The 27,591-nt window shown below is 46.7% G+C and overlaps 1 protein-coding gene across 1 annotated transcript in view; it reads left to right on the top strand.

Moving 5' to 3' along the window:
- Positions 1-485: 485 nt before the first annotated feature.
- The window catches only part of LOC141271147 (snaclec purpureotin subunit beta-like), a 135,486-nt gene continuing 108,380 nt past the window's right edge, over positions 486-27,591 (top strand). The window contains exon 1 of the mRNA XM_073681247.1: positions 486-606. Within this exon, the coding sequence (XP_073537348.1) occupies positions 552-606 (55 nt within the window). The 5' untranslated portion in view covers positions 486-551. The remainder of the gene's footprint in view (positions 607-27,591) is intronic.

Raw genomic sequence — 27,591 nt, 5'->3', positions numbered from 1 at the left:
GTTCAAAATACTGATGGAGCAACCATAGTTAAAAATGCACACAGATGAGGCTTGCATAGGGCGCTAGTAACACAGGTACGTGTGATATTCAGTGTCCGGCTTACAGCCTATTGATAATACCCATACTGTTAGATCAGGCAGGCAGCCCAGCACTATATAAGTGCACCCCACAAGAACAGATGCCCCAATTCACCCAACCAATAATAAAGAGCCTTGTTGCATCCTGCATAACAACAGAAAAATGTGCAATAAAAAGATAAAAAATGATGTATAAAATACATGAGGCATTGGTCGATATTTTGACCACAATATACAACCTCACAAAACGTACCAAATACTAAGAAATTTGACTTTACATACTGTAACTGTTTAGACAGTTAAACTGAGGCAATCACTAAGTTTATCAGATTTTTGCAACATTTCTTATCAGCTTAATGGAGAAATGTATCTTGGCTTTCAAGTTCCCAAATGTTATTTATAAAAGAGAAGACCTGAAACAAAAAAACAAGCTTGTAGAAGATCATCGACTTGTGAGAAGACACCTAGAGAACATGTGGAAGCTCCTACTGCTGCTCTTGGTGGGGACCGCTTGTGCTCAAGAATCTGGTGAGTTAACATTAGAGATGAGCGTTGTTCTACTCGAACTGTTCGCCAATCTCAAATTCGAGCTGTTTTGGGCAGTGTTCGAGCCGTTCGGCGAACACGAACAATTTGAGAAAAATTCGGCTGTTCGAGGTTATGTTCGATAACTGTTCGTGCACCAAAATCATAACTGGATTTTTTCTCAGTAATGATGAAAATTAATGTTAATACGCAGTTTGAGTGTACAGCGGGGTGGGGGGAGGGGCAGAGGATGGATCTCTGCAGGAACAATGAAGATCTCCATTTTTTTTTTCTCTTTCCCGCATTTGCAGTGGGGAGGTGCAATCTGTCAGCCTATCAGCAGCGCACACACGGAGCGAAGTGCTTTTTTTCACACAAGCAAGGGCATGTGTCATTGGCAGTGTATGTCACATGTCCTTGTCCTATAAGACCAAGCCATTTTCCCCGTCGCCACCATTTTCTCACTGCTGCAGCTGCGTGTTAGACGGCACCGCTGTTGCTGTGTGCGCTATACCTTGTTAATTTCAAGCCAATTTTCGCACAAATCAACAGATAGCTTGGGAGTAGGGAATAGTTGTGATTGCAGTCCTTTTAAGGACTAGGTTACAGCATTTCCTATGACTTTTATCAGGCAGGTCTGTGCTCTTAAATAGATAGATTGTGGGAGTAAAGACTAATTGTAATTGGAGTCCTTTTCAGGACTAGGTTACATCAGTTCCTATCAGTTTTTGCCAGGCAGGTCTGTGCCGTTGCTGTGCAAGTTTTTTTCACAGCATTTGGCTGAATCTAGCAAAGCTAATCCTTTTTGGCCTATTGCAGAGTGTGTTAGTCAATGGAGTAGCCTATCTGTGTTGCAAGATATACCACCTGTGTATAGAATACCAATTTTTTTACTGCACCTAGTGAAGTAAAATCTTTTGGGCATAGCATCATTCTATTAGTCCATCTATACTGACCTCCATCAGGTTGCAAACTGAATATATTTTTTTCTGCATCTACCTCTGAAAAAATATTGGGCTTCTAGCTGTGTGTGGGACTTGTTCTATTAATCCATCTATACAGACCTCCATCAGGTTGCAAACTGAATATATTTTTTTCTGCATCTAGCTCTGAAAAAATATTTGGCCTTCTAGCAGTGTGTGGGACTTTCTCTATTAGTCCATCTATACTGACCTCCATCAGGTTGCAAATTGAATATAATTTTTTTCTGCATCTAACCCAGCCAATAGTTTTGGCCTAATACCACAGTTTGGCCACTCAGCTCTGCTCGGTTACCATCCATTGTTTTTTTGTGCAAACAACTCCAGAGTTGTTAATTAGTTAACCACCAAAATGAGTGGAAAAAGGCCTGCTGCTGGTGGAAAGGGGAATAGGCGTGTTGGGAAGGGGAAAAAAGGTTGTGTCCGTGGGGTAGGTGTTAAAGCAACAGTAACATCTGCAGAAGAAAGACCATCTTCCAGCCAAACTAAAATGTCTACTTCTTTTAGCGGACAATGTGATAAGATCCCTTTCTTACGGCCACGCCAATCGCTACAAATTCCAGATGAGGCACAAAAACAGCAGGTGCTTCAACGGATATCAAGTGCTCCTTTAAGTGGGCTCTCCTCCACATCAACTTCAACATCACAAATACTCCAGTCCTCAAAGGTGTCACCCCAATCGCACTTGCTTCCTCACAGCTCCCAAATCTCCAGCTGCCCGTCTGAGTATGAGGTAGAACAGATGGTTGAGTCTGCAGAGCTGTTTACTCATACTATAGCCTGGGAATCAGAGGTCGACTCCAGCGCTTCTGTGAATCCAGACGAGGAAATGATCTGCACTGATGCCCAGAATCTTTATGAGTCGGATCCAGGACCAGACGCAGAAGGTTCTGACCATAATGTAGACCCTCATTCCCAAACTGTAACTCCTGTTGGTGGAGACAATGAGGAAGACGGTGATAAGACTCAAATACCTGATTGGAGCGACAACTTTAGTTTTTTGTCAGGGCAGGAACAGGTTGGCTCTGAGGACGACGGGTGTGATAACGCACAGGGTGATGATGATGAGGTTGGAGATCCCACTTACTGTCAACCAACAGTCAGCCAAGAGATGAGGTCAGCAGAGGAGGTGGAGGAAGATGCTAGTGACGACAAGGTCAAGTTGCGCCTTCCTGGACAGAGACGTAGTACTGGAAGCACGTCAACAACTGCATCCTCAAACACAACTCTGCCTCTCACCACAAGTCGTGGTGGCTCTTCAGGTCGCATGGGTGCTAAGCCTTGCATAGCCTGGGCATTTTTTCAGATCGATAAAGATGACCCAACTCGTGTTATCTGTAACATTTGTCAGCAAAAGCTAAGTAGAGGCCAAAAAATACATAGTTTGAGTACTTCATGCATGAACCGGCACATGGACATGAAGCATAAGTTGCAGTGGGAAGCTCAGTGTGCTACAATGCGGCCTAGCCAGCCGGGCCAACCACCGTCTGCCATATCTTGTGCATCCGCGGCCTCTTCATCCTCTGTGACTGGGGGGACAGCAGTCACACCTGTTTTGGGGCGCAGACCTGCCACCTCTTTACCCGCAACAGCCAGCGTGATTGGCAGGTCATCATTTTCTTTGGAGGTGGTAACACCAGCTGGTGTTGAGCGCTGTCCGACATCGATAGCACCACCTTTGGATCAAGGCAACCTAACATGTCCGCCTGCATCTTCCTCACAGACCGGCAGTTTGCCGGGGACACCCTTATCAACCCCGTCTAAGCACAATAGCCAGCCCTCGGTCCCTCAGATGTGGACAAGTAAAAGACCATTTCCTCCTAGCCATGAGAAAGCTAAGAGGTTGAATTTCACCATCTGCAAGTTCTTGGCTACAGAAATGCTGCCTTTCCGCCTGGTGGACACAGAGGATTTTCGAGACCTTATGTCCGTCGCAGTGCCCCAGTACCAGATGCCCAGTCGGCACTACTTCTCAAAGAAAGGTGTGCCTGCGCTCCACCAGCATGTCGCACACAACATCACCGCTTCTTTGAGAAACTCTGTGTGTGACAGGGTGCATTTCACCACAGACACTTGGACGAGTAGGCATGGACAGGGGCGTTACATGTCGCTGACTGGGCACTGGGTAACTATGGTGACAGCAGGACAAGGGGCTGCTGTCCAAGTCTTGCCGTCCCCACGAGTTGTGCGTCAATCCTCTTTATGTCAAAGTTCCTCCACTGCTTCTGCCTCCTCAACCTTCTCTCGGTCTTCCACCTGCACCCAAAGCCTGTCTGGTCATGCCACAAGCTTTCTAACTGCGCAGAAGGGATCCTGCACACCTCCTTACTATGCTGGCAGTAGGGCTCAACGTCATCAGGCGGTTTTTACATTGAAATGTCTGGGAAATGTGAGTCACACAGCTGAGGAGTTGTGGTCAGCTCTGGAGAACCAATTTCATGAATGGTTGTCTCCACTGGACCTGAAACCAGTGAAGGCCGTGTGCGACAATGCTGCAAACCTGGGTGCGGCCCTTCGCCGGGGCAATGTCACACACGTGCCTTGTATGGCTCACGTGTTGAACCTGGTTGTCCAGCAATTTTTAGCCCACTATCCCAGACTAGATGGCCTTCTGCAGAGGGCACGGTCGCTGTGTGCTCAATTTCGCCGTTCGCATCCCGCAGCTCAGCGACTTACATCTCTACAGAAGTCGTTGGGCCTGCCACTTCACCGGCTAAAATGCGATGTGCCTACCTGGTGGAATTCAACTCTGCACATGTTGCAGCGACTGTGGCAGCACCGACAAGCCCTGGTGCAATACGTTCTGACGTATAGCCTGGGTCAACGAGATCCAGAGGTGGGGCAAATCACGCTGGAGGAGTGGTCTCAGATCAGGGACCTATGCACCCTTCTGCACAGTTTTGAAATGGCGACGAAGATGTTTAGTGCTGACGATGCCATTATCAGCATGACTATTCCGGTGATTTACATGCTGGAGCACATGTTAAACAGAATTCGGAGTCAGGTGGTGGCACAAGAGGAGGTGGAGGAAGTAGAGGAGGAGGAGTTGTATGCGGAAGGGCTAACATCTGCAAGGTCCAGACGGTCGGCAGCACCAAGGCGGCAGGCATGTGAGGGTGGGGGAGATGGTTTTACCAGGGCGCATGGTAGCAGCCAAACTAGTGAGGAAGGTGCAGGAGCCCAGGAAGAAGTGGAGGACGAACTGATGGAAGACTCATCAGATGAGGGAGACCTTGATCACATTTCTGTTGTGCGAGGTTGGGGGGAGAGGACAGAGGAAGGAAGCATGATTGTTACCTCGCCACCAACACAACAGGGACTTGGTGCTCCTGGATGCGCAACACACATGAGTGCCTTCTTGCTGCACTACCTGCAACATGACCCTCGAATTGTGAGAATTAGAAATAATCCTGACTACTGGGTTGCCACACTGTTAGATCCCCGGTACAAAAGTAAATTTGCAGAAATTATTCCTGCCATAGAAAGGGATGCACGCATGCAGGAGTATCAGCAGAGACTGTTGCAGAATCTTACATGTGCTTTTCCACAAAATACCAGTGGTGCACGTAGTGAATCTCACAGTTCCAACTTGCCAACCGTGGGACCGTCAAGTGTTCAGCACTCAAACCGTAACAGAACCACAGTATCTGCTGGTAACATCAATTTTGCGGAATCATTTCACCACTTTTTTAGCCCATCCTTTGCAAGGCCACAGGAGACAAGAAGTCTGACACATAGTCAACGCCTAGAGACGATGGTACAGGAGTATCTCCAAGTAAACATTGAAGCCACGACTGTGTCACTGGACCCTTGCTCTTTTTGGGCTTCCAATCTGAATAAATGGCCGGAGCTAGCAACTTACGCCTTGGAGATCTTGTCATGCCCTGCAGTCAGCGTTCTGTCTGAACGTGTGTTCAGCGCTGCTGGTGGTGTGCTGACAGATAAGCGCACGTGGCTCTCCACTGATAATGTAGACAGACTCACGTTCATAAAGATGAACAAATCATGGATCCGAAACGACTTTTCTACCCCTGTGTCATCCTGGGGAGAGTAAAAGCTTGATGATTGGTTAAAATCACCCTACCAACTGTTTTAAGCTTTCAAATTACTAATCATGTTTATCTGTATCTTGGCTGGAAAATAATTTGGGCTTTGTAGCAGTGTGCAGCACTGATTCTATTAGGCCATCTATAATAAGCTCCACCAGATTTAAAATTACTAATCATGTTTATCTGTATCTTGACTGGAAAATAATTTGGGCTTTGTAGCAGTGTGCAGCACTGATCCTATTAGGCCATCTATGCTAAAGCTTCACCAGATTTAAAATTAATAATAATTTTTAGCTGCATCTAGCCCGGAAAATAATTTTGGGGCTCCGAGATGCGCAAGACACATAAGTGCCTTCTTGCTGCACTACCTTCAGCATGACCCTCATATTGTCAGAATTCGAAGTAATAATGACTACTGGGTTGCCACACTCTTAGATCCCCCAAACTTTTCGATCAACCTTTTCATTTTAATAAAGACCAAAAAAATGGTCATTTTTGAAATTATAAGCATTAGCAGGTTGTTAGAAACTGAAATCAAACAGTTTTCAACTCAAAACTTTATTCTAGGTGATGTTACATTTTCACATAGGACCCCTTGTTCGAAAGGAGCTTCTGAACTCTCTCGTCCATTGAATTTGTCAGGTTTTGGATGGTTTCTGCTTCAATTGTTTTGCATGAGGACAGAATACCCTCCCAGAGCTGTTGCTTAGATGTGAACTGCCTCCCGCCATCATAGACACTCCTTTTAATGATGCTCCAAAGGTTCTGAATGGGGTAGAGGTCAGGGGAGCATGGGGGTCACACCATAAGTTTGTCCCCTTTTATGCCCATATCAGCCAGAGATGCAGATGTTTTATGTGCAGCATGAGATGGTGCATTATCATGCAGAAAAATGATCTTGCTGTGAAATACACGGTTCTTCTTCTTGAACCATGGCAGGAAGTGCTGTTTGAGAAAATCCACATACATTATGGAGTTCATCTTTAGCGCCTTCAGGGATCCTAAAGGGGCCGACAATCTCTGTCCCCATGATTCCAGCCCAAAACATTACTCCACCTCCTCCTTGTTGGCGCTGTAGCCGTGTTTGCGTGGGGTGTCCATCAACCAGCCATCCTCCACTCCATCCATCTGGACCATCGAGCGCTGCACGGCACTCATCCGTGAACAAAACAGTTTTGAAATCAGTCTTCATGTAATGTTTGGCCCACTGGAGCCGTTTCTGCTTGTGTGAAGTGGATAGAGGAGGTCGACAGGATGGCGTATGCACAGCTGCAAACCTCTGAAGGACCCTGCATCTTGTTGTTCGGGGGACGTTGGAGGCACAAGCAGCTTCAAAAACTTGTCTGCTGCTATGACAAGGCTTTTTTGCCGCTGCTCTTTCAACCTGACGTAATTGCCTGTAGGAAAGAGTCCTCAATTTGCCCTTATCAGCACGCACACGTGTGTACTGTGAATCAGCTACATACTTCTTGATTGCCAAGACACTTCATCCTGATCATCGCACAATGTTGATTGTAGTCATGCCTTGACCTAAACACTCCACAATTTGTTGCTTCTCAGCAGCCGACACATCCTTTTTCTTTCCCATTTTGGCAGAAAATGTAGGCTGCTTAATAATGTGAGACAGCCTTCTTAAGTAGTCTTGCCTTTCATTGGACACACCTGCCAAACTAATTAGCACAGGTGTCTGCAATTGCTTACAGTGATATAAAGAGCCCTGACACACATCACCATCAATGAGTTTAACTGACAAACAAACAAATTCTTCCCTTATCACTCCTAAACACATTTTGCATAATAATTTGGAACACAGTGTACATGTGCTTTTCCACAAAACACCAGTGGTTCACGTAGTGAATCTTACAGTTCTAACTTGCCAACCGTGGTCTGTATGGAGTTGTTCAATAAAGGGTCCAAAATTAAGATAACATAGATGGGAGAGGTCTCTATGAATAGGAATTCCTAAGTATTTGATACCCTGTGAGGGCCAGGCAAAGGGAAAGTTGGACTGGATGGAATCCTATATGGATTTGGGGAGGGAGACATCGAGGGCCTCAGACTTCGCTGCATTGATTTTAAAATTTGACCATGTAACAAAGTGATCTATTTCAGCCATAACAGCATGGATGGATATATGTGATTGAGTGATATATACTAGGACATCATCAGCAAATAGAGAGCACTTGTACTCGGTGCCTCCCACCTCAATCCACCTAATATTGGGGTTATGGCGAATTGATGAGAGCAGGTGCTCCGTCACTAGGATGTATAAGAGAGGGGACAGAGAACATCCCTGCCTTGTCCCATTGGTGATTGTGAAAGGTGATGAAAATGTTCTGACGCGCTCCCTGGGCCTTGGGACACCCGGAGCCGGACCCTTTTTGGTGGATGCTGGTGGTTGTAGTCTCCGTGGCGGCAACCCGGTTCCGTGGCTCAGGGCGGTCAAACCAGTGGCGGAACTATTTATGTGGTTTTGATGTTTAAATGTCCAACTACGCCACCCATGGATTGCGGTCAGAGTGAACCGCCGCTCCAGGGCAGACCGCTGAGGCTGGTGTTGTGGGTGCAGCAGAGCGTAGCATAACTCCCCACGGGAGGAGTATAGCCTCAGGGCAGTGTATGCGGAGGATGGGGGTGATGGTGCAGGGCAGCAGCAGTAATGACACGGAGTCAGTGATGCAGTCCAGGGCCTTTACTCACAGTTCTTATTATCCAGACCACGTCTGCAGGTAACGGCTGCCCACGTCGTACTGTGCTCACCAGGTGAGGGGCTCAGACAACTCCCAGATAACTTTGGAGTGCTTCACAGGACCCCCTTTGTGTGTCCTTTGTCTGGCCTTTCTTACCAACCCTTCTGTCCGGCTGCCTCGGGCCTCCTCTTGGTAAACTTGGCGCCAGTTTCCCTGACCCTATGTGGTGCCTTCCTAGCGGGTGTAGCGAGGGGCTGCGCCACATAAAATGTCACAGCCTCCTGTTTCTAGCTGAGGGTCGTTTCCTGCCTCCACTAGTTTCGGGGACCGGTCTCCCCCTTTGGCCTGACCCCTCCACGCAGGTGGATTCGGGCGTGCGGTGGCGACTCGCCCGTCCGCACCCCTGAGATCCCTTCGTTCCTCGTTCCTGGAGCCTTCTCCGCTCCTCTTCCTTCCTTCTCCCTCTTCCAGGCCTGGGCCTCTGTTACTAGGCCCGCCTCCGGAGCAGAGCTCATGCAGAGCCCCTGCTCCCTGCCACTTCTGCTCAGACTTCTCTGCACTGAACTAAGATGGTGCCCACCTTTTATACTCCCTTCTCAATGCACCCAGGAACTGCTTCCTCCCTGCTCCTGCACTACAGGGTTCCCCTTCCTCAGTGTTCCCTCCCCCCACTCCAGCCAGGGACAGGGACTGTCGTGCCCATCTCAGGGGCATATTGGTCGCCCTGCCCCACGGCAATGTGGTGTAATGCATGCAGGTGTCGGGTCCTGATCCACACTACATCCTTACCTGAGAGTGAGATATCACACCTCTGGGTGAGGTGCAATACCTCTGTAGCAACCGAGCCCTCAGGGTGCTACAGTTCCATTTATCTTCAGCCTAGGTGACGTATTGCGATACAGGGCCGTGATTTTGGCTATAAAAGGGTCCCCTAGACCCCTACCCCAAGCTTTTTAAGAGAATCATATATGGCGTGCCAGGAGACTCTATGGAATGCTTTCTCAGCATCCAACGAGAGTATCTAATTACAAATTTTTAACTGCATCTAGCCCAGGAAATACTTTGTGCCTAGTAGCAGTGTCTGCTAGTCAGCGGATTATCCCGGCTGTTAAGCAAGCTACACCACCTGTAGTTTGGACACTTCATTTTTTCAAAGGAAATGCTTCGGGACCACGGGATACTCAGTGAAGAGCATCAGGAGGCACCCCAAGGCATAGGGGCTCGGACTGGCAGTAGGATGCCTTGCGGTGGACAGCCGAGCTCGATCCTTATAAAAGCTTTTTAACTGCAGCAGCTTTAGTGGACGCTACTGGATCTGGAATTACGCGGCTGCTGGCATGAGACTTGCCCTCCAATAGATCCTTGTAAATGGATTTAAAGTGTATTTATTCAAATTAGAGAGACAATTTAAATTAAAAAGCTTAGAGCTGCCTCCACCACAGTGGGGCTCGCTCGACCCACCAGCGGACAGGCACCAGTATTGGGAGAGGGGGGCTGGCCGTCAGGGTTCACCGCGGCTCTGGCACAAACCCGGCGACACGGAGGTGGCACGGGCAGGAGCGGACTGAACGTGTCGGCTTCTCACTTTTTGGATTTTAGAAGGGCATGACATGCCTATATCTGTGTCTCCCCCTCCTTTCACTCCTCCACCTCTTTTCTTTTCGCATGACTATATGTACTTGTCACTTTTCCATGTGTTAGTTGTGTCTTCTGAGCAGTTTGTCAGCTTTTGGACACCTTTGAAGGTGTTTTCTATGTGTTTCTATGTGTTTTTGTTTGCCTGCCATTGGTTTTAACGGTGTTCGAAGGTGTTCGACGAACAGTTCGACGAACAGTTCGGCGAACACACGGGTGTTCGACGAACCGAACCGAACTCGAACACTACGGGGGTGGCTCAACACTAGTTAACATATCATTGATGCCAATATACCTTCAAATCTATAGTCTTGAGAAGAATTATAATGTTACTGCTGATGTAGTAAATATTTTTGCCTTAAAGACAATTTATATTTTTAAAGGAAATCTTTAACCAGGATTGTTCTACCCCATTTGAGAAGTATTAAATTGGTGCAGTTTTTACATAATTACTGTTTTCTCTGCTGCAGATCTATCAGTTCTCTGAATGCTGAGCTCTGTATAACCCCACTCACACTGACTGACATCTTTCTGTGTACACTGTGAATAGACAGAAAGCTGCCAATCAGTGGTGGGGGTGGGGTTGTACCGAGCTCACAAACATGGAGGACTACATGCCAGCATATTTACTAATCCTAATGCTGGAAAAACAGGCATTCCTCACATGTATTAAATCTGTCAAACAGTCGCAAATCATGTTCAGGAGAGACGAAAACTTAAAGCCCGAGCATGCTATAAATACTCGGTGCTCGCCCGAGTATACTCGGCGAAAGGGTTAACAAAACATACTCGCTCATCGCTAGTAGGCATACTAACTATATACTGTTTATAGCATTGGGAGGTTTGTTCTTAGCCCGTCATTGAGCTACTCTATTTTTTTAAATAATTAAGTTAATATATTTGTGAGATATTTTGTAGAACTAAATATAACCACAAAACAGCGGAAAACCTGCTTAGCAATTATGGTAGAACCATGCACAGAAATGGCAATACTGGGTTTAGGTATGTTAGTGTCACTTGTCAGTCAGTTTTTGACACACTTAGTTTTAGATAGCGGGAGGTTATAATGTTAGAGACAGTGAAGAGGCAATCAATGGTATTTTTTATTTAATAAATGCAGGGGTGATGTGCGGAGAAGAAGTATCTAATTGGGTGTAATCAGTATAGAGATAGTACTGAAAACAAAATCTGCTGATGGTTTGTCCGATAAGGGTAATATATGGAGAGAAGAGGAGGGGGCCTAAGATTGAACCCTGAGGAACCAGACAATAAGGGGAACAAGAGAGGAAAAGGAGTCAGCAAAAGATTCAATGAATAAAAGGTCAGATAGGAGGAAAACCTACAGAGAGCAGTATCCTTGAGACCAAAGGAACGGAGCATAGAGAGGAGGAGCTGGTGACCCACAGAGTCAAATGATGCAGAGAGATCCTGGAAAATCAACAGGTAGCAGTGGCCATTAGATTTAAATTTTAGTAGATCATTAGTGAGGGCAGTTTCAGTAAAGTGTAAAGACTAAAGAGCGAACATTGTAAAGGGTCAAGAAGGGAGTTAACTGAAAAATAAAGAATTACACAGAAGTAGACCAAGCGTTCCAGGAGTTTAGAAATGAATGAGAGATTAGAGACAAGTCTGTAGATACCAACGCAGTTCTGGTCGAGAGATGTTTTTTAAGTAATGGGTGTATGATGGAGTGTTTAAAGGAGGAGGGAAAGATACAGGATGAAAGAGAGAGATTAAATACTTTAGTTAGGTGGGCAATGACAGCCAAGGAGAGTGACTAAAGAAGGTGAGTGGGATTAGGGTCAGTGGTGCAGGTAGCAGGGCGAGAAGAGGCAAGGAGCCCGGTAACTTCTCCTGTGAACTGTTCAAAGACAGAAAGTGAGCTAGATGAAGTGCGAGAGGGAAGAGGATACTTGATATTAGGGGACTGGGGAAAATTTCTTGTCGGATATTGTAAATTTTTTCTTTGTGCAGTTTTAGACAGAGGTGGGAGTGAAAAGTGTCAGAGTCATTTTGGATTGTTGAATAGTAAGGTGATGAGGGCTGTGAAGTAAGGTAGTTTGGAGAAGTGAAGAGTAGTGATGAGCGAGCATGCTCGATACTGCTCGGTGCTCACCCGAGCATCTCACTGCTCGAGATTCTTGGCGCTCGCTGAGTATTTCTCGGCGGGGGGTCTGGTCCCCTCCCTGCATGTCTGGCGCTCTTTAGAGCGCCAATCAACATGCAGGGATTGTCTGCCACACACTGTAATGCCGCAGCCATGTTGGTTGTGGCATTACAGTGATTGGCTGGCCGCACAGCGTCATCATGTCTTTATCAGACCTGGCGCTGCCATGCTCGTCACAGTCACTCCAGAATCAGACAGTGTAGGGAGAGGTGCTGCTGTGCTAGGGAGAGATTTGCTTGTTTCTAGTTAGTGTAGGTATACCAGACTATATTAGAGACACATATCCATCTCAACTAACAGTCCTTCTGAGGACTAATCCATCTGCAGAGATATCAGTGCTAGGCAGTCAGGCAGGGTATATAGTAGACTGCAGTGCACATAGCAAGAGGGTTCATTCCAGTTCTGTCTGCTGGTGCTTTTCAGATATTTGTAGAAATAGCCTCAGGTCTCAGGGGCCAGGAATCATTTTTTTTATCTTAATCCTGATAATTTGCTTAAAAAAACAATCCAGAGAACACCGTTTTTCTGCGTCATTTGCTTGTTGACACTGCAGAATACAGCCAGTTCCTTATTACAGCGCTAAAAATCCAGCTATTTAAAACTGTGATTCACATATAATTGCCCTGAAAATATTGCCATTTCTGGCCTCCATTGAAACTTTATTGCAGTGTGTCAGTGAACTTATTGACACGAGGTCGGCACTGTTAAAAATAGTTACCTACAGGACAGCTATTTAAAACTGTGGTTTGTCCGTCACACGGATCACATATACAGTGGTGGCCAAAAGTATTGGCACCCCTGCAATTCTGGCAGATAATACTCAGTTTCTTCCTGAAAATGATTGCAATCACAAATTCTTTGGTATTATTATCTTCATTTAATTTGCTTGCAAGGAAAAAACACAAAAGAGAATGAAGCAAAAATCAAATCATTGATCATTTCACACAAAACTCCAAAAATGGGCCAGACAAAAGTATTGGCACCCTCAGCCTAATACTTGGTTGCACAACCTTTAGCCAAAATAACTGCGAACAACCGCTTCCGGTAACCATCAATTAGTTTCTTATAATGCTCTGCTGGAATTGTAGACCATTCTTCTTTGGCAAACTGCTCCAGGTCCCTGATATTTGAAGGGTGCCTTCTCCAAACTGCCATTTTGAGATCTCTCCACAGGTGTTCTATGGGATTCAGGTCTGGACTCATTGCTGGCCACCTTAGAAGTCTCCAGTGCTTTCTCTCAAACCATTTTATAGTGCTTTTGGAAGTGTGTTTTGGGTCATTGTCCTGCTGGAAGACTCATGACCTCTGAGGGAAACCCAGCTTTCTCACACTGGGCCCTACATTATGCTGCAAAATTTGTTGGTAGTCTTCAGACTTCATAATGCCATGCACACGGTCAAGCAGTCCAGTGCCAGAGGCAGCAAAGCAACCCCAAAACATCAGGGAACCTCCGCCATGTTTGACTGTAGGGACCGTGTTCTTTTCTTTGAATGCCTCTTTTTTTTTTCTGTGCACTCTATGTTGATGCTTTTTCCCTAAAAGCTCTACTTTTGTCTCATCTGACCAGAGAACATTCTTCCAAAACGTTTTAGGCTTTCTCAGGTAAGTTTTGGCAAACTCCAGCCTGGCTTTTTTATGTCTCGGGGTAAGAAGTGGGGTCTTCCTGGGTATCCTACCATACAGTCCCTTTTCATTCAGACGCCGACGGATAGTACGGGTTTACACTGTTGTACCCTCGGACTGCAGGGCAGCTTGAACTTGTTTGGATGTTAGTCGAGGTTCTTTATCCACTATCCGCACAATCTTGCGTTGAAATCTCTCGTCAATTTTTATTTTCCGTCCACATCTAGGGAGGTTAGCCACAGTGCCATGGGCTTTAAACTTCTTGATGACACTGCGCACGGAAGACACAGGAACATTCAGGTCTTTGGAGATGGACTTGTAGCCTTGAGATTGCTCATGCTTCCTCACAATTTGGTTTCTCAAGTCCTCAGACAGTTCTTTGGTCTTCTTTCTTTCCTCCATGCTCAATGTGGTACACACAAGGACACAGGACAGAGGTTGAGCCAACTTTAATCCATGTTAACTGGCTGCAAGTGTGATTTAGTTATTGCCAACACCTGTTAGGTGCCACAGGTAAGTTACAGGTGCTGTTAATTACACGAATTAGAGAAGCATCACATGATTTTTCAAACAGTGCCAATACTTTTGTCCACCCCCTTTTTTAGGTTTGGTGTGGAATTATATCCAATTTGGCTTTAGGACAATTCTTTTTGTGTTTTTTCATTGAAGACAAATTAAATGAAGATAATAATACCAAAGAATTTGTGATTGCAATCATTTTCAGGAAGAAACTGAGTATTATCTGATAGAATTGCAGGGGTGCCAATACTTTTGATCACCACTGTAACTGCGCAGAAAATTCTGCCATTTCTGGCCTTCATTAAAATTTTGTTTCGGTGTGTCAGTGAAGTTATTGACACCAGTTTGGTGTCAAAAATAGTTACATACAGGCCAGCTATCTAAAATTGTGGTTTGTCTGTCCAAATTCAGCCATTTGTAGTGACCGTGGAAGATATTGTCCTCCGTTTAAAATGGGCAATGCACATGGCAAGGGGCGGGGAACTGGACGTGATGGTGATGGTGCATGCAGAGGCCGAGGCTGTGGGCAAGCTGAAATTGTGCCACAACAAACACCCACATCTTCTCGCTCAACCTTCCTGTTCCAATTAATAGGGGACTGCAGAACACCACTATTGAACACAGAGCAGTGTGAAAAGGTTATTGGTTGGATAGCAGATAATGCTTCCAGTCACTTAGCCACCACCACCACCACCCTGTCTTCCACACGGTCAAGTCTCAGTAGCCGTGAGTCTGGACTGCATATTGCTCACCCTGATCCTCCTTCCTCTCACCATGCCGAGTGCCCAGAGACAACTGATCCCACTTGGACACTCGAAAGAGCTGTTCAATTTTCCATTTATAGATTCGGACCTCTCACCTGGTCCACATAAAGCGGGGCAAGAGGAGATCGCATGTAGCGATGCCCAAATATTTGAGCAGCCACGGTCATACGAAGGCGACGGTGGGAAAGTGTCACAAGAGGTGGATGATGATGAGAGATAATTACCATAAAGTCAGGAGGAGGACAAGGGTGTGGAAGTGGAAGACGAGGTGGTGGATGATATAGTAACTGACCCAACCTGGCATGAGGACATGCAGAGTGAGGACAGCAGCACACAGGGGTAGGGAGGCAGAGCACCTCAACAGACAGGACGAAGCAGTGTGGTGGCCGCAGACAGAAGGCAGGCAACAGCTCCCCGTAACACCAACACGACGGAAGTTGCCAGTACAACTGTTAGGTCTTCCCGAGTCTGGTTGTTTTTTAAAGACTACCGATAACCCCAAAAAGGGCATTTGCACCACCTGCTAGGCCAGCATCAGCAGGGGTAGCAAAACTACCAGCATGATCAGGCACATGGGAGCAAAGCACCCAACTTTGTGGGCCGAACCCCAGGGTCCAGGAACAGTTTCTGCGGGTGACACCACTGCTTCTTCCGCTGTTGTGCGTGCAAGCCAATCCCCTGTCCATAGTGCATGCGAAGATGCCTCCTGCCCTGCACCTGTCATTGCACACTCTCAACTAGCACCATCAGCATGCACGTCCTTGTCCCAGCGCAGCGTTCATTTGTCCATACCCCAGTCCTTGGAATGCAAGCGCAAATACGCAGCCAATGCCCCACAGGCCACACTACTAAATTCCCACATTTCGAGACTGTTTGCACTCGAAATGTTGCCTTTTAGGCTCGTGGAGGTGGAAGCTTTCCACAACCTGATGGCGCCGGCCATCCCTCGGTACTCGGTCCCCAGCCGCCACTATTTCTCCTGGTGTGCCGTCCCCGCATTACACAAGCACGTGTAGCACGTGTACCACAACAATAGCCGTGCCCTCTACAATGCAGTTACAGGGAAAGTCCACCTAACCACAGACACGTGGACAAGTGCTTGTGGGCAGGGACGGTATATCTCGCTGACGGCACACTGGGTTAACATAGTGGAAGCCGGGACCCAGTCGGACCTTGGGACGGAACACATCCTCCCGACACCAAGGATTGCGGGCCTTAGGTCAATCGGGGTTTCCCCCACAAACTACAGCTCCAGCACCTCATCCTCCTCAGCCTCCTCCTCCTCTTTAGCCTCCATCCCCGAATTGACCACATTAGTCACAAGCTGGAAGCACTGTAGCATTGCCTAAGCCAAGCGGCAACAGGCTGTGCTGAAGCTAATATGCTTAGATGACAAACCGCACAATGCTGAAGAGTTGTGGACAACTCTGAAAGAATAGGCAGATCTGTGGCTGACACCGCTGAACCTACAGCCAGGCATGGTCGTGTGTGACAACGGCCGGAACCTAGTGGCGGCTCTGAGGCGAGGCGAGCTCACACATGTACAATGCCTGGCCCATGTGCTTAACCTCGTGGTTCAGCAGTTTCTCAAAAGCTACGTGCAGCTGCCGGATCTACTTGCCAAAGTACGCCACCTGTGTGCCCATTTTAGAAAGTCAGCTACAGCTTCCACCGCCCTTGTCGTGGTTCAGCAGCATTTGCAGCTTCCGGCTCACCGACTGGTGTATGATGTCCCCATGCATTGTAACCCTACACTGCAGATGTTGGAAAGGATTTGTGAGCAGAAAAGGGCAGTTGTTGAGTACCAGCATCAACAAGGCAGCCGGTGTTCAGTTCAGACTCCACACATAAGACCTCAGGAGTGGACATGGATGTCAGACATCTGTACCATCCTCCAAAGCTTTGAGGACTCCACCAAGATTGTGAGCGGCAATGATACCATAATTAGAATCACCATCCCGCTTCCCTGTCTTCTGAAACGCTCTCTGATCACAATCAAAGAGGATGCATTGCAGGTGGAGCATGATGAGATGGAGCAAGGAAGCATACAAGGTGATTACTAGTGTTGAGCCACCCCCGTAGTGTTCGAGTTCGGTTCGGTTCGTCGAACACCCGTGTGTTCGCCGAACTGTTCGTCAAACTGTTCGTCGAACACCTTCGAACACCGTTAAAACCAATGGCAGGCAAACAAAAACACATAGAAACACATAGAAAACACCTTCAAAGGTGTCCAAAAGCTGACAAACTGCTCAGAAGACACAACTAACACATGGAAAAGTGACAAGTACATATAGTCATGTGAAAAGAAAAGAGGTGGAGGAGTAAAAGGAGGGGGAGACACAGATGTAGGCATGTCATGCCCTTCTAAAATCCAAAAAGTGAGAAGCCGACACGGCCAGTCCGTTCCTGCCACCTCCGTGTTGCCGGGTTTGTGCCAGAGCCGCGGTGGACCCTGACGGCCAGCCCGCCTCTCCCAATACTGGTGCCTGTCCGCTGGTGGGTCGAGTGAGCCCCCCTGTGGTGGAGGCAGCTCTAAGCTTTTTAATTTAAATTGTCTCTCTAATTTGAATGAATACACTTTAAATCCTTTTACAAGGATCTATTGGAGGGCAAGTCTCATGCCAGCAGCCGCGTAATTCCAGCTCCAGTAGCGTCCACTAAAGCTGCTGCAGTTAAAAAGCTTTTATAAGGATCGAGCTCGGCTGTCCACCGCAAGGCGTCCTACCGCCAGTCCCAGCCCCTAAGCCTTGGGGTGCCTCCTGATGCTCTTCACTGAGTATCCCATGGTCCCGAAGCATTTCCTTTGAAAAAATTAAGTGTCCAAACTACAGGTGGTGTAGCTTGCTTAACAGCCGGGATAATCCGCTGACTAGCAGACACTGCTACTAGGCACAAAGTATTTCCTGGGCTAGATGCAGTTAAAAATTTGTAATTAGATACTCTCGTTGGATGCTGAGAAAGCATTCCATAGAGTCTCCTGGCATGCCATATATTATTCTCTTAAAAAGCTTGGGGTAGGGGTCTAGGGGACCCTTTTATAGTCAAAATCACGGCCCTGTATCGCAATACGTCACCTAGGCTGAAGATAAATGGAACTGTAGCACCCTGAGGGCTCGGTTGCTACAGAGGTATTGCACCTCACCCAGAGGTGTGATATCTCACTCTCAGGTAAGGATGGAGTGTGGATCAGGACCCGACACCTGCATGCATTACACCACATTGCCGTGGGCCAATATGCCCCTGAGATGGGCACGACAGTCCCTGTCCCTGGCTGGAGTGGGGGGAAGGAACACTGAGGAAGGGAAACCCTGTAGTGCAGGAGCAGGGAGGAACCAGTTCCTGGGTGCATTGAGAAGGGAGTATAAAAGGTGGGCACCATCTTAGTTCAGTGCAGAGAAGTGACAGGGAGCAGGGGCTCTGCATGAGCTCTGCTCCGGAGGTGGGCCTAGTAACAGAGGCCCAGGCCTGGAAGAGGGAGAAGGAAGGAAGAGGAGCGGAGAAGGCTCCAGGAACGAGGAACGAAGGGATCCCAGGGGTGCGGACGGGCGAGTCGCCACCGCACGCCCGAATCCACCTGCGTGGAGGTGTCAGGCCAAAGGGGGAGACCGGTCCCCGAAACTAGTGGAGGCGGGAAACGACCCTCAGCTAGAAACCGGAGGCTGTGACATTTTATGTGGCGCAGCCCCTAGCTACACCTGCTAGGAAGGCACAACATAGGGTCAGGGAAACTGGCGCCAAGTTTACCAAGAGGAGGCCCGAGGCAGCCGGACAGAAGGGTTGGTAAGAAAGGCCAGAAAAAGGACACACAAAGGGGGTCCTGTAAAGCGCTCCAAAGTTATCTGGGAGTTGTCTGAGCCCCTCACCTGGTGAGCACAGTACGACGTGGGCAGCTGTTACCTGCAGAAGTGGTCTGGATAATAAGAACTGTGAGTAAAGGCCCTGGACTGCATCACTGACTCCGTGTCGTTACTGCTGCTGCCCTGCACCATCACCCCCATCCTCTGCATACACAGCCCTGAGGCTATACTCCTCCCGTGGGGAGTTATGCTACGCTCTGCTGCACCCACAACACCAGCCTCAGCGGTCTGCCCTGCAGCGGCGGTTCACTCTGACCGCAATCCACGGGTGGCGTAGTCAGACATTTAAACATCAAAACCACATAAATAGTTCCGCCACAGGTTTGACCGCCCTGAGCCACGGAACCGGGTCGCCGCCACGGAGACTACAACCACCAGCATCCACCAAAAAGGATCCGGCTCCGGGTGTCCCAAGGCCCAGGGGGAGCGTCAGAACATTTTCATCACCTTTCATAATCACCAATGGGATAAGGCAGGGATGTCCTCTGTCCCCTCTCTTATATATCCTAGTGACGGAGCACCTGCTCTCATCAATTCGCCATAACCCCAATATTAGGTGGATTGAGGTGGGAGGCACCGAGTACAAGTGCTCTCTATTTGCTGATGATGTCCTAGTATATATCACTCAATCACATATATCCATCCCTGCTGTTATGGCTGAAATAGATCACTTTGTTACACGGCCAAATTTTAAAATCAATGCAGCGAAGTCTGAGGCCCTCGATGTCTCCCTCCCCAAATCCATACAGGATTCCATCCAGTCCAACTTTCCCTTTGCCTGGCCCTCACAGGGTATCAAATACTTAGGAATTCCTATTCATAGAGACCTCTCCCGTCTATGTTATCTTAATTTTGGGCCCTTTATTGAACAACTCCATACAGACCACGGTTGGCAAGTTAGAACTGTAAGATTCACTACGTGAACCACTGGTGTTTTGTGGAAAAGCACATGTACACTGTGTTCCAAATTATTATGCAAAAAGTGTTTAGGAGTGATAACGGAAGAATTTGTTTGTTTGTCAGTTAAACTCATTGATGGTGATGTGTGTCAGGGCTCTTTATATCACTGTAAGCAATTTCAGACACCTGTGCTAATTAGTTTGGCAGGTGTGTCCAATGAAAGGCAAGACTACTTAAGAAGGCTGTCCCACATTATTAAGCAGCCTACATTTTCTGCCAAAATGGGAAAGAAAAAGGATGTGTCGGCTGCTGAGAAGCAACAAATTGTGGAGTGTTTAGGTCAAGGCATGACTACAATCAACATTGTGAAATGATCAGGATGAAGTTTCTTGGCAATCAAGAAGTATGTAGCTGATTCACAGTACACACGTGTGCGTGCTGATAAGGGCAAATTGAGGACTCTTTCCTACAGTCAATTATGTCAGGTTAAAAGAGCAGCGGCAAAAAAGCCTTGTCATAGCAGCAGACAAGTTTTTGAAGCTGCTGGTGCCTCCAACGTCCCCCAAACAACAAGATGCAGGGTCCTTCAGAGGTTTGGAGCTGTGCGTACGCCATCCTGTTGACCTCCTCTATCCACTGCACATAAGCAGAAACGGCTCCAGTGGGCCAAACAATACATGAAGACTGATTTCAAAACTGTTTTGTTCGCGGATGAGTGCCGTGCAATGCTCGATGGTCCAGATGGCTGGAGTGGAGGATGGCTGGTTGATGGACACCCCACGCAAACACGGCTACAGCACCAACAAGGAGGAGGTGGAGTAATGTTTTGGGCTGGAATCATGGGGAGAGAGATTGTCGGCCCCTTTAGGATCCCTGAAGGGGTAAAGATGAACTCCATAATGTATGTGGAGTTTCTCAAACAGCACTTCCTGCCATGGTTCAAGAAGAAGAACCGTGTATTCCACAGCAAGATCATTTTCATGCATGATAATGCACCGTCTCATGCTGCACATAACACATCTACATCTCTGGCTGATATGGGCATAAAAGGGGACAAACTTATTGTGTGACCCTCATGCTCCCCTGACCTCTACCCCATTCAGAACCTCTGGAGCATCATCAAAAGGAGTGTCTATGATGGCGGGAGGCAGTTCACATCTAACCAACAGCTCTGGGAGGGTATTCTGTCCTCATGCAAAACAAGTGAAGCAGAAACCATCCAAAACCTGACAAATTCAATGGACGAGAGAGTTCAGAAGCTCCTTTCGAACAAGGGGTCCTATGTGCAAATGTAACATCACCTAGAATAAAGTTTTGAGTTGAAAACTGTTTGATTTCAGTTTTTAATAACCTGCTAATGCTTATAATTTCAAAAATGACCATTTTTTTGGTCTTTATTAAAATGAAAAGGTTGATCGAAGAGTGTGGGGGATCTAACAGTGTGGCAACCCAGTAGTCAGAATTACTTCGAATTCTGACAATCTGAGGGTCATGTTGCAGGTAGTGCAGCAAGAAGGCACTTATGTGTCTTGCGCATCTCGGAGCCCCAAAATTATTTTCCGGGCTAGATGCAGCTAAAAATTATTATTAATTTTAAATCTGGTGGAGCTTAGTATAGATGGCCTAATAGAATCAGTACTGCACACTGCTACAAAGCCCAAATTATTTTCCAGCCAAGATACAGATAAACATGATTAGTAATTTTAAATCTGGTGGAGCTTAGTATAGATGGCCTAATAGAATCAGTGCTGCACACTGCTACAAAGCCCAAATTAATTTCCAGCCAAGATACAGATAAACATGATTAGTAATTTTAAATCTGGTGGAGCTTAGTATAGATGGCCTAATAGAATCAGTGCTGCACACTGCTACAAAGCCCAAATTATTTTCCAGCCAAGATACAGATAAACATGATTAGTAATTTTAAATCTGGTGGAGCTTATAATAGATGGCCTAATAGAATCAGTACTGCACACTGCTACAAAGCCCAAATTATTTTCCAGCCAAGATACAGATAAACATGATTAGTAATTTTAAATCTGGTGGAGCTTAGTATAGATGGCCTAATAGAATCAGTACTGCACACTGCTACAAAGCCCAAATTATTTTCCAGCCAAGATACAGATAAACATGATTAGTAATTTTAAATCTGGTGGAGCTTAGTATAGATGGCCCAATAGAACCAGTACTGCACACAGCTACAAAGCCCAAATTATTTTCCAGCCAAGATACAGATAAACATGATTAGTAATTTGAAAGCTTAAAACGGTTGGTGAGGTGATTTTAACCAATCATCAAGCTTTTACTCTCCCCAGGATGACACAGGGGTAGAAAAGTCATTTCGGATCCATGATTTGTTCATCTTTATGAACGTGAGTCTGTCTACATTATCAGTGGAGAGCCGCGTCACTTATCTGTCAGCACACCACCAGCAGCGCTGAGCACACATTCAGACAGAACGCTGGCTGCAGGGCATGACAAGATCTCCAAGGCGTAAGTGGCTAGCTCCGGCCATTTATCCAGATTGGAAGCCCAAAAAGAGCAAGGGTCCAGTGACACAGTCATGGCTTCAATGTTTACTTGGAGATACTCCTGTACCATCGTCTCTAGGCGTTGACTATGTGTCAGACTTCTTGTCTCCTGTGGCCTTGCAAAGCTTGGGCTAAAAAAGTGGTGAAATGATTACGCAAAATTGATGTTATCAGCAGATACTGTGTTTCTGTTACGGTTTGAGTGCTGAACACTCGACGATCCCACGGTTGGCAAGTTGGAACTGTGAGATTCACTACGTGCGCCACTGGTGTTTTGTGGAAAAGCACATGTAAGATTCTGCAACAGTCTCTGCTGATACTCCTGCATGCGTGCATCCCTTTCTATGGCAGGAATAATTTCTGCAAATTTACTTTTGTACCGGGGATCTAACAGTGTGGCAACCCAGTAGTCAGGATTATTTCTAATTCTCACAATTCGAGGGTCATGTTGCAGGTAGTGCAGCAAGAAGGCACTCATGTGTCTTGCGCATCCAGGAGCACCAAGTCCCTGTTGTGTTGGTGGCGAGGTAACAATCATGCTTCCTTCCTCTGTCCTCTCCCCCCAACCTCGCACAACAGAAATGTGATCAAGGTCTCCCTCATCTGATGAGTCTTCCATCAGTTCGTCCTCCACTTCTTCCTGGGCTCCTGCACCTTCCTCACTAGTTTGGCTGCTACCATGCGCCCTGGTAAAACCATCTCCCCCACCCTCACATGCCTGCTGCCTTGGTGCTGCCGACCGTCTGGACCTTGCAGATGTTAGCCCTTTCGCATACAACTTCTCCTCCTCTACTTCCTCCACCTCCTCTTGTGCCACCACCTGACTCCGAATTCTGTTTAACATGTGCTCCAGCATGTAAATCACCGGAATAGTCATGCTGATAATGGCATCGTCAGCACTAAACAATGAAAAAATGCCCAGGCTATGCAAGGCTTAGCACCCATGCGACCTGAAGAGCCACCACGACTTGTGGTCAGAGGCAGAGTTCTGTTTGAGGATACAGTTGTTGACATGCTTCCAGTACTACGTCTCTGTCCAGGAAGGCGCAACCTGACCTCGTCGTCACTAGCATTCTCCTCCACCTGCCCTGACAAAAAACTAAAGATGTCGCTCCAATCAGGTATTTGAGTCTCATCATCGTCTTCCTCATTGTCTCCACCAACAGGAGTTACAGTTTGGGAATGAGGGTCTACATTATGGTCAGAACCTTCTGCGTCTGGTCCTGGATCCGACTCATAAAGATTCTGGGCATCAGTGCAGATCATTTCCTCGTCTGGATTCACAGAAGCGCTGGAGTCGACCTCTGATTCCCAGGCTATAGTATGAGTAAACAGCTCTGCAGACTCAACCATCTGTTCTACCTCATACTCAGACGGGCAGCTGGAGATTTGGGAGCTGTGAGGAAGCAAGTGCGATTGGGGTGACACCTCTGAGGACTGGAGTATTTGTGATGTTGAAGTTGATGTGGAGGAGAGCCCACTTAAAGGAGCACTTGATATCCATGGAAGCACCTGCTGTTTTTGTGCCTTATCTGGAATTTGTAGCGATTGGCGTGGCCGTAAGAAAGGGATCTTATCACATTGTCCGCTAAAAGAAGTAGACATTTTAGTTTGGCTGGAAGATGGTCTTTCTTCTGCAGATGTTACTGTTGCTTTAACACCTACCCCACGGACACAACCTTTTTTTCCCTTCCCAACACGCCTATTCCCCTTTCCACCAGCAGCAGGCCTTTTTCCACTCATTTTGGTGGTTAACTAATTCACAACTCTGGAGTTGTTTGCACAAAAAAACAATGGATGGGAACTGAGCAGAGCTGAGTGGCCAAACTGTGGTATTAGGCCAAAACTATTGGCTGGGTTAGATGCAGAAAAAAATTATATTCAATTTGCAACCTGATGGAGGTCAGTATAGATGGACTAATAGACCAAGTCCCACACACTGCTAGAAGCCCAAATATTTTTTCAGAGCTAGATGCAGAAGAAAATTATATTCAATTTGCAACCTGATGGAGGTCAGTATAGATGGACCAATAGACCAAGTCCCACACACTGCTAGAAGCCCAAATATTTTTTCAGAGCTAGATGCAGAAAAAAATTATATTCAATTTGCAACCTGATGGAGGTCAGTATAGATGGAATAATAGACCAACTCCCACACTCTGCTAGAAGCCCAAATATTTTTTCAGAGCTAGATGCAGAAAAAAATTATATTCAATTTGCAACCTGATGGAGGTCAGTATAGATGGACTAATAGAACAAGTCCCACACACTGCTAGAAGCCCAAATACTTTTTCAGAGCTAGATGCAGAAAAAAATTATATTCAATTTGCAACCTGATGGAGGTCAGTATAGATGGACTAATAGAACAAGTCCCACACACTGCTAGAAGCCCAATATTTTTTCAGAGCTAGATGCAGAAAAAAATTATATTCAATTTGCAACCTGATGGAGGTTAGTATAGATGGACTAATAGACCAAGTCCCACACACTGCTAGAAGCCCAAATATTTTTTAAGAGCTAGATGCAGATAAAAATTATTTTTAATTTGCAACCAGATGGAGGTCAGTATAGATGGACTAATATACCAAGTCCCACACACTGCTAGAAGCCCAAATATTTTTTCAGAGCTAGATGCAGAAAAAAATTATTTTTAATTTGCAATCTGATGGAGGTCAGTATAGATCGACTAATAGACCAAGTCCCACACACTGCTAGAAGCCCAAATATTTTTTCAGAGCTAGATGCAGATAAAAATTATTTTTAATTTGCAACCTGATGGAGGTCAGTATAGATGGACTAATAGACCAAGTCCCACGCACTGCTAGAAGCCCAAATATTTTTTCAGAGCTAGATGCAGAAAAAAATTATATTCAATTTGCAACCTGATGGAGGTCAGTATAGATGGACTAATAGAGAAAGTCCCACACACTGCTAGAAGGCCAAATATTTTTTCAGAGCTAGATGCAGAAAAAAAATATATTCAATTTGCAACCTGATGGAGGTCAGTATAGATGGACTATTACAATGATGCTATGCCCAAAATGTTTTACTTCACTAGGTGCAGTAAAAAAATTGGTATTCTATACACAGGTGGTGTAGCTTGCAACACAGATAGGCTACTCCACTGACTAACACACTCTGCAATAGGCCAAAAAGGATTAGCTTTGCTAGATTTAGCCAAATGCTGTGAAAAAAACTTGCACAGCACTGGCACAGACCTGCCTGGCAAAAAGTGATAGGAACTGATGTAACTTAGTCCTGAAAAGGACTGAAATTACAATTAGTCTTTACTCCCCACCTATCTATTTAAGAGCACTGACCTGCCTGTTAAAAGTCGTAGGAAATGCTGTAACCTAGTCCTTAAAAGGACTGCAATCACAACTATTCCCTACTCCCAAGCTAGATTTGTGCAAAAATTGGCTTGAAATTAACAAGGTATAGCGCACACAGCAACAGTGGTGCCGTCTAACACGCAGCTGCAGCAGTGAGAAAATGGTGGCGACGGGGAAAATGGCTGGGTCTTATAGGGCAAGGACATGTGACATACACTGCCAATGACACATGCCCTTGCGTGTGTGAAAAAAAGCACTTCGCTCCGTGTGTGAACTGCTGATAGGCTGACAGATTGCACCTCCCCACTGTAAATGCGGGAAAGAGAAAAAAAAATGGAGATCTTCATTATTCCTGCAGAGATCCATCCCCGCCCCGCTGTACACTCAATTGCGTATTAACATTAATTTTCATCATTACTGAGAAAAAATCCAGTTATGATTTTGGTGCACGAACAGTTATCGAACATAACCTCGAACAGCTGAATTTTTTTCAAATCGTTCGTGTTCGCCGAACGGCTCGAACACCGCCCAAAACAGCTCGAATTTGAGATTGGCGAACAGTTCGAGTCGAACAACGCTCATCTCTAGTGATTACACAGTCCAGCCTCATCTCATCCCAACGCGGATTGGGTGACAATGAGGAAGATGTAACATCCCTGGCAGCGTGTTTGCATGGCTTACCATCTCCCACCATGCAAGACGGCAATCTTACCTTTCAGGCCTGGATGCACACTTTGCTCCAGTACCTGCGGTGTTGGTGCTGTTGCTTTCAGATTCTTAAAGCTACAGTGTGCATAGTCCTAATGTGTCCCCAGCCTATTGCTGTGAGTCACTGGATACTTAAACCCCCTCCACCCAGTAGGAGGTGCCTCAGCAACACTTTCCTACAGTGTTTTCTGTGTCCTGACTCTAGTCTGTTTCCGCCACCCTGGGGGCTGAGTACCCATGGCCGCTACCTGTATCTCTGACTTCTAGTCTGTTTTTGCCACCCTGGGGGCTGAGTACCCAGGGCCGCTACCTGTACCTGTGACTTCTAGCCAGTTTCTGCCACCCTGGGGGCTGAGTTCCCAGGCTTGTTCTTGTATCTTGTGCCTGGTTCAGATCCTGTCTGAACAGTGTCCTAGTCTGTTACTTGTTTGTCTCTATGTCTGTATCTTCCCTTTTTCCTGCAGTATCTGAACCTGCACCTAACTTCAACTCGTTGTCTCTGTACTTCTGTTTGTGAGTTTTGCGTCCACTCGCTACTTCATTGCAAGTACCTTGCGTATATCTGGTTCTGCTCATTCTGTTTCCTTTCCTATGTATCTAACTCCTGTGTTCCAGCTATATTCTTGTGTTTTCCAGTCTGTTCCATGTGAACAGAGCCCTATCCTGTCTACCGCATCTGCGGGTTTTGCTTTGCTCTGCTTGCTCACCGCACCTGCGGTTTTGCTCTACTTTGCTTGTTCACCGCATCTGCGGGTTTTGCTTTGCTTTGCTAGTTCACCGCATCTGCGGTTTTGCTCTGCTTTGCTTGTTCACCGCATTTGCGGGTTTTGCTCTGCTTTGCTTGTTCACCGCATCTGCGGTTTTGCTCTTCTTTGCTTGTTCACCGCATCTGCGGGTTTTGCTCTGCTTTGCTTGTTCACCGCATCTGCGGTTTTGCTCTGCTTTGCTTGTTCACTGCATCTGCGGTTTTGCTCTGCTTTGCTTGTTCACCGCATTCACGGGTTTTGCTCTGCTTTGCTTGTTCACCACATCTGCGGTTTTGCTCTGCTTTGCTTGTTCACCGCATCTGCGGGTTTTGCTCTGCTTTGCTTGTTCACCGCATCTGCGGGTTTTGCTCCGCTCTGCTTGTCTACCGCATCTGCGGCTCTGTTCCTGTATCCCAGTCTGTACTGGTCCCTATCCTGTCTACGTTCCTACTTGCTAGTACCCGCCTGTCTGCATGTCAGCCGTGCC

Source organism: Phyllobates terribilis, unplaced genomic scaffold (genome assembly GCF_046119375.1).
Source record: "Phyllobates terribilis strain yellow unplaced genomic scaffold, ASM4611937v1 Scaffold_5__5_contigs__length_657084704, whole genome shotgun sequence".
NCBI classification, from domain to species: domain Eukaryota; kingdom Metazoa; phylum Chordata; class Amphibia; order Anura; family Dendrobatidae; genus Phyllobates; species Phyllobates terribilis.
The sequence above is the reverse complement of the archived record's forward strand: the minus strand, read 5'-3'. Positions and strand labels throughout refer to the sequence as shown.